This window comes from Vespula vulgaris, chromosome 12 (assembly GCF_905475345.1).
Source record: "Vespula vulgaris chromosome 12, iyVesVulg1.1, whole genome shotgun sequence".
NCBI classification, from domain to species: Eukaryota; Metazoa; Arthropoda; class Insecta; order Hymenoptera; family Vespidae; genus Vespula; species Vespula vulgaris.
In genome coordinates, this window is record NC_066597.1 from 2,690,413 (window position 1) to 2,698,513 (window position 8,101).

General features: G+C 26.2%; 1 protein-coding gene across 3 annotated transcripts; it reads right to left on the reverse strand.

Moving 5' to 3' along the window:
- Positions 1–1,154: 1,154 nt before the first annotated feature.
- On the reverse strand, positions 1,155–7,598 carry LOC127068000 (golgin subfamily A member 1). Of its 3 annotated transcripts, none has more exons than XM_051003540.1 (8): positions 7,172–7,598; positions 6,649–7,036; positions 6,433–6,521; positions 6,207–6,335; positions 4,200–4,592; positions 2,041–2,568; positions 1,724–1,951; positions 1,155–1,656 (listed from the first exon to the last, which is right to left on the reverse strand). In XM_051003540.1, the coding sequence occupies exons 1-8, from the start codon at positions 7,280–7,282 to the stop codon at positions 1,501–1,503; spliced, it is 2,022 nt and encodes a 673-aa protein (XP_050859497.1). In that variant the 5' UTR covers positions 7,283–7,598; the 3' UTR covers positions 1,155–1,500. The 3 variants fall into 3 exon arrangements, with proteins under 3 accessions (XP_050859497.1, XP_050859496.1, XP_050859498.1); XM_051003539.1 differs by having other exon boundaries at positions 4,065–4,592; XM_051003541.1 differs by lacking the exon at positions 4,200–4,592 and having other exon boundaries at positions 7,172–7,595.
- Positions 7,599–8,101: the final 503 nt, after the last annotated feature.

Genomic DNA, 8,101 nt, shown 5'->3' on the forward strand with positions numbered 1-8,101 from the left:
GAGCCAAACGAGAGGGGAAGAAGCGACGCCGACGCCGACGCCGACGCCGACGCCGACGCCGACACCAACGCCGACATCGAGTCTCCTCGCCAAGGGCGTGGTTCTCTCTCTCTCTCTCTCTCTCTCTTTCTCTTTTTCTTTGGGATCGCGTAATACTTGCCTTCTCGAAATCGTTCTATACCATTGTCGCTATTGTCGTACTTTGTGCACGCGATCATCGCTCTCAGCCAAAATTTCCAATGCTGATATTATTTTTATATGCTCGAGTCTTTAAATAACGCATATCACTTTCTACGTACACAAAAGAGAGAGAAAGAAAAAGAGAGAGTTCACTTTATTGTCGAACGAATGAAAGAATTTTAATATTCTTTTAAATTTCTATAGAGAGAAAAAAAAATAATCTAAAAAAAAAAATTGATCGATAGGCAATCAAAACTTTATGTATTTATATGATATATGATTACGTAGTATTCGTTAATGGAATTAGAACGTATTTTTATACTTCCCAATTAAAAATTTCTTTTGTAAGCTTATAGACAACTGTTTTAAAAATCATTTGTTTTTATTATTCGTTATTATTACGTAAATATTGATAGGATAACGATCAATCAATAGTTTCCAAAATATAAAAATTAATATATATTGCCGAAAGAAGACATTATTCCGACGAAGATAAAGAAATTATTATATATGCAAATTTGAAAATTTATAATGTATAGCGCAAGCATTTCGATGCATAATTGGCTTGCCTGTTCTATTTATTTCTGTCAATGACGACAAGATTACTGAAACTAAACGCACAATCATAAGATAGCTTAAATAAGATTAAAACCTAATCATGTAGCAGTTTTAATAAATAAAATAGAATATATTTTTTTATTCGTCTTATTTATAATAATATAATTATTTCATATGACAGTTTAGAGTAAAATATTTATTTTATAATCGTATAAAGAAAAGATGAGAAAGATTTAATTTGAATATCTATATATGTAAGGAATCAATAAATACAAATTGCAGGACACAGATAATTAAATAATGTAAATATGTTAAAGTATTTTCGTAGAATTGTAGGCGAGCACGTTTTCTTAATAGATCTTTCTGCTTTATCGACAGAGAATGAATATCTCTTTAAAGATAATTGTTACAACGGATTGAGGTTAATGCAAGCTTTTTTCTTTATTTTCTTACTAGAATTTCTTTTTTGATATTTATGCATATTAACAAAGTAATTACACATTAATATTTTACATTAGGGTTTATAGTATATAATCCCTAACTACTTTATTCATTTGTACACTATGTTTTTGCAAACAATTTGTAGATACATTATAAACTGCGAATATATTACAAAGTTTATACAACTACTATATTTTCTGGATTCATATTCATTTTTCAGATTTATTTAATTCTGAAATCATTTCTCAAATAATCCTTGGTGTTTATTTAAAGTTAGACCATATATTTTTAAATAATATAAAAGTGGAATGTTGATTGCTATCAGCTGGGTGGTATAGCTTTGGCAGTTTGTCCAAAACCCAAATTAGGTCGAGTACCAAACCATGACATTTTCCATTCCAATGTTTGCTGAAGTAAACGTTCTTCTTCTGGTGAAAAATGTAGTAACGTAGCAACTGCCTTTGTTAAATGAAGAGCCTAAAATATAAAATGTATAATCATTGTTAAAATATCTATTTAATTTTGATTATAAAGTAATACTTACCTCATATTCTCTACTAGTAAGAAATTTAATGAGAACATGTTTTAAATATTTAAAGTTAACATCATCTTTTAAGTTGGCATGTTTGGCAGTGACTGTTTTAGATGAACTTGGATTTAAAATAGCAGTGGACGGTTCAGCATCATTATCCAATGATGCAGAAGGAACTCTTAATTCCCGTTGTAGAGTTTTCTTCATATCTGTTAACCGTTGTTGTAAGACTTTGATTGTCTGCAAAATTGAGAAGATATTGAGAGAGTCTTCATTTCTTCACTTATATACAAAATATATTTTATTTTCTTATAAATTTTATGGACTACCTTTGTTTTTTCGTTTAATTGCTCTTCTAAATCCAATAAGTTACTCTTCAGCATTTTTTCATTTCCTTCCATCTTCTCCTTATTACGTTCTATCTCTTCTAATTCTGTGATTCTTTGTTTAGATTTTTTCAATATTGCAATAACCTTTTCCAATTCTTCATTTTGAGCTTTGAAACTACTTTCTAAATTTTCTATTTTATTTTGTAATTCATGATTTTCAACTTCTTGTAATCGTTGTTCTTGCTTAATAATTTCAATATCTTGGGAAAATTGAGCACTCCTTAACAATGCAGTATCTTTTTCATTTCTTTCTTTTTCTATGCATTCTTGCAATTTTACAGTTGTTGTTTTTTCTATCTCTAGACTTTCTTTTAACTGGTTTATTTCTAAATGCAAAGAAGAATTGTTTGATCGTACATCTTCGTTAGATGATCGTAAATATGTTAATTCTGATGTAGCAGCTAAAAGCTTTGCCATAGTCTCTTCTAATTCTGATTTCAATTGACTGGTTTCATTTGAGGATGTTTCCTAGTAAAAAGGCAAATAGAAATTAAGATGAGAAGAAGTACCATAAATCTTTAAAAATGTATCACAAGAGAGTATATTACTTATTATATAAATATATTATTTAAATATATGTAGCTTATTTTTTTTTGTATAAACATAAGCGAATTAAAAATCAATGTAATGTCAAGACACCAAAAATATCTAAATTAATCTAAGCGAAACATATATTGTCTATTTTTTTCTTCTTTTATTTATTAAAAAAAGTCTTACATTTTCATCCATATTTTTTGTCAATATTTTATTTCTTTAGCATTGTGAAGTTGTATAAAAAATTATATCTGAAAATTGTTATCCATCAAAAATATTGAGGATGAAAATGTAATTATTCAATACCTGAAATACATATAAAAATAATGTTTTCACAAAATAACTATATATATTTGATTGGTATGTGTACATTGACATTCATTTGTGGTTGATACAGAAATGGGTTTAAAGTAAAACAAAAAAAAGATACATGAGTAATATTATTGTTTTCTTTTTTTTTCCTTTATTCCACAAATAAACTATACATAACACACAATTATACATAAAAATATTTTAGATTATTAAGCGATCTAATCTTTATATATATTAAAATAATGCAAAAAAGAAAAGGATATAAAAAGAAATATTTTTCTTTAGGTGGATAATTAAACAGAAGGTAAATAATTTAAAAGAGACTTGTATTAATTATTTGATAGATACAATATAACACAACAACTTATTTGAACTCATGCTTAATCACAGAATTTTTGTAATTATTAGATTCTAAACTAAATGATGAATCTTTTTTAATAATTAGAATCCATTTCGACGATTTATTTCTTAAATAAACTCAAACAAATGAAAATATGTGCAATATATACAATCTAGCTTCAAAACCAATTTATGGTAAATGTGCTAATTCATTTTTATTTGAAACATGCTTATATGAAAACTAGTAATTTGTTTTTAACATGCTTGTAATAGGAACGAAATAAAAATCTATTAGTAAATAAAGATATGTGTAAGAAGTAAATACTAAGTATGTGCATTAAGCATCAAGCATTTTTAACATGCAATAATAAATATAAAATGCGTTTATCATCTACAAAGTACAATTTACAAAAATCTATTAATAAAATTCTAGTGTTTATAGTATAATAGCATAAGCATTCGAAACATAAAAGAAGTTGTAATGTTATGTAGATGTCATTAACAATTTTATGTATCTGAAAATTATTATTATACATATTTGTTATAAATGTCTTTCATATTATGGAATAATAAAATAAGATTGTATTGTGTGTGTAGAATGAGAAATATGAAAATTTTTTAATAATTACAAAAATGCAAAAGCAAGAAGGGTGATGATTTGTTTACTGTAGAGTGTAAGTAATGAAAGTCTTTTCTTCTTCCAGTCTATATACTAAAATATCTTCCTGGAAGTAAACTAAATTGATCATGCAGCATCACTACATATCGCGGTAACTCACGATTTGCCGCTTAAATTCTTCAACCTCGTCATCGACGCTGGCCCGGAGCTCTTTTAGTTCCGTGGCCATTTCGTCGATGTCCTCGGCCATGCGCAAAAGCTTGGCGTCTTTCGTCGCCATAACAACATTGTTCACCTCTATTTCAGCTTCTAGTTGTTTAATCCTCTGCTTCAATTTTTCTTTCTCTTCTTCTACACGTCTTCTCTCTAGTCCTTCTTCTCCTGCTTGCCTACTGAGCCTTCCAACTTGTGTTTCCAAACTTGAAATTTTTCCAGACCAACTAGTTTTTATATCAGAAAGGTGAAGGTGAGCTTCCTCTAACTTTCTTTCTAAAAGAGTTCGTTCTCTCATAAGATCAGCTACTCGTTCATCGTTTGTCATTTGATCATTTGTATCCGAAGCACCTCTTTGTTCTAATACAAAAACTTTATCCTTCAGATGACGGACTTCTTCTTCTGTTTGTGCTAGTTGACATGATAACTGAGCTCTTTCGCGTTGCGTTGAATGGCGCAGTGTTTCCATTTCATCCTGAAAATAAAAATATAATCACTATTTATTTTTTTTATACATTATAAATAAATGTTTTTTTTCAAGCTTTTTTACAAATCTTACCTAAGCACAGATGATAATTATATTTGGCAAAGATAAAAATATTAATTCCCACAACAGTTTATTTCCAGCTCATAGAAAATGTATTGGAATGACAATACATTAAAAGTGCATAAAATAAGAACATAACTCATGAAAAGAATATAAAAAGCTTGCAATAAAAAGTAAAGTTTGTGTGTAAGCTATTTAATAACAAATATTTAGTATAGTAATATTATACACATAATATAGTAATAATACATTAATTATGTTTAATTTCATATGTTGATCTTTATATTACAATGAGAAGAAATTGTAATAAAATACCGCATTACCAAAGATACGTATTTGAAAATTAAAGCATTAAATAATTGTACAGTAGATTTGTAATTAAATATATATATATGTGTGTGTGTATATATACATACACACACACATTCATATAAAATTGTGTGTTAAAAATACAGATATGTAGATTAAGTTAGGTTAATAAGAAATATTGCTATAGAGCAGTACAGCAGCAAGGCTATGAAAACGTACCTCTAGTGTCAGCAGTAGCGGCAGCAAATTAGCAGAAATTACTGCCTACCCTGATCTCCCATTTTTTCATTTATTAAGATATTTTCCAATCTTCATGCATATGTTGTTTTCACAAAATTATTGCTATCACAATGTTCTTGATATATCACAATTCAAAATAAAAACAACAAATATATTTAAAGTATAAAACACATTCACATATATCATCAAAATACATTTTCGAATAAAGAGGTCAACCCTCTGATGGAAATAGAATGATTATGGAACATATGAAATGTCCTCTAAATAAATGCAATTCATAATTAATTAACATGAATCTTAAATAAATATATATAATACAACATATATTTTGTATAAAGTAGTAGATATAAAATATAATTAGAAATATAATAGTATAATAAATGTGCAGTGTGAAGAGTAGCAAAATATGGCAAATAAGCAGCAATATAAAATTTATTAAAATGTAAACACTCAAAAAAGATAATTTGAAATACAAAAAAATGTAAAAATCATGCTGGTAAACAATGATAATTGTTTTATATTTTGATGAAAAAAAAAGAAAGAAAAAAAGAAAAAATAAAACATTTTTATAAAATAAAACATTTCATTAAATTACAATTTATATATATATGGAAGTAAATCATCACTAAATACATTGCTAGTACATCTAATAATATAAACAAAAACTTTTTTGCCTTATTATATATGGAATAATATATATGAATAGCCCATATAAATTTATATATATATACACATATATATATTATTTTTAAATTATTTAATTCATAAACAACTCTTTTCCTTTAATTATGCATTTATTAATAAAATAAATATACAATTAGTATATTTTTATGAAAATATGTTTTTTCTATTATATGCATTGTTCTAATTGTACGTGAGAAGAATCAGTACGAAATCAGTACGAAAACACACATTAAGAAATATATTATATAAAAATTAAGGTCTTAGATTTTTAAATATTCTTAGTTAAAAAATAGTAGAATATCTACTCACCTGTACATTATTTAATTCATCTTCATATCGTCTAAGACGGGAAACTTCAGATTTTAGGCTTTCAATTTCTGCTAAGGCAACTTTTAAATGTTGTGATTTTTCTTCCACTTCTTGTTCTTTTGATAGAAGCTAAAGTACCAATTTTTAAATAATAATTATACTTTTTATTATGTTCACAATAAAATAAAAAAATAATAGAGAATAAATTTTCATAATAAATACTCACAAGATGTTTGATCTTAGCCATTTCTTGTGTTTGAAAACTTTCTAATTGTTCTGCATCTTCTTGAAAGTTATATAATTTTTTTTTATATTCTGAAAAATATTTTAAATAATATATAAAGTTTAGTTTCTATAATAGTTATTAAAAACGAATATTTATATATATATATTATATAATTCTTTTTACAAAACTACATTTATATTTTTATTAAATACTAACCTTCTGCATCTTTAAGTGCCAATTCTAATGATCTCTTTGAACTTTCTGTAGTTTGTAATTCTGTTTCTAATTTGATTTTTTCTTTTTCTTGCTTCTCTATTACTTTCTTCCATTCTTTTTCTTTTTCAGAAAACTTAATCTTCCATTCTTCATTAATTTTATCTATTTTCTTTTGTAATTCCATTTCTTTCTTGGTTATCAATTTTTGCCATTCTTCCTCTTGATTTTCAAGATTTTTAATATCTTTTAATTGTATACTATCATTAAGTTTTAGAGCAAAATTATTTTCTTGTTTCATTGAAATTGGTGATGAAGAAGAAGCCACATGTTCTTCACGGGATCCATCCAATGAAGTTTGAGACTCGCTAATACTACTAGTAGATCCTGTCTATAAAAGAAATAAATTTTCTACATATTTTATAGTAAAATAATTTATTTAAAAATAGTGTAAACGTAAAATAAGAAAAATGAGACAACACAGAGAAATCTTATACATAATAAATTTCGTTTTGGATATAGGTACCTGTGAAATATGCCTAGAACTTATACTGCGAATATTTGCAGCGTTTCGAACTACAGTTGATACGTCGCTACCAATTTCTTCACGTATTTTATTCTTCAAACTCGCAAACATGATGTATTAACCTAAACACTAACACGTAACTAACAGATAACACTTGTAAACGTCAAAGTCAACGTCACATAGACAGTCAATTTATATGTTCAAAAAACTTTTATATTAAAACATCAAGTTAGTAATATTGTTTGAAAACAGTTCATTTTTTTACATATCGTCGTTAATTAATATTAATGCAACATTATTAAAGATTTTTATAAGTGACACACGTAAGATCTGTTAAATCCGACATTACACATTATCATGCCACCATTTATTAATCAACCAGTAGCGACACTCGAAGATACTTCGATACTGATTGTCAGATGACTATCCATTTAGCGCCATTTTATGTAATAACGCGGTTTTATTTTGAACGTTTAAATTTCTAGCCGAAAATTAACAAATGACGATCATTTTTACTCAAATATATTTTTATAATTTTGAAGTATTAAGATAATACATATATTAGATGAAAATAAAAAAGTTTCTCTTTAATTTTTTAATTTTTCGTTACATGTACTTATATGTTTATAAAAATAAAAAGTAATGCGTATTATCGTCCATTTTTTTTCACAACTATTTAAATATTAATACAGGTGGTGCAACATTCAATACATATAAGTGACCTTTGTGATTATGTCATATAGTAAGAAAATAATGGATGATTTTTAATTATGGAACAAAAGATGAAAATTGCTAAAGAATATTTTATTGCATATTATAACAAAATATATTATTAATTGATAATTGATATATTTTACTTAGTCAATCGTTTAGAGCATACGTTAGTAATAGGATAGTTTGTAATAATGAACAATTTATTTTTTAGATTGG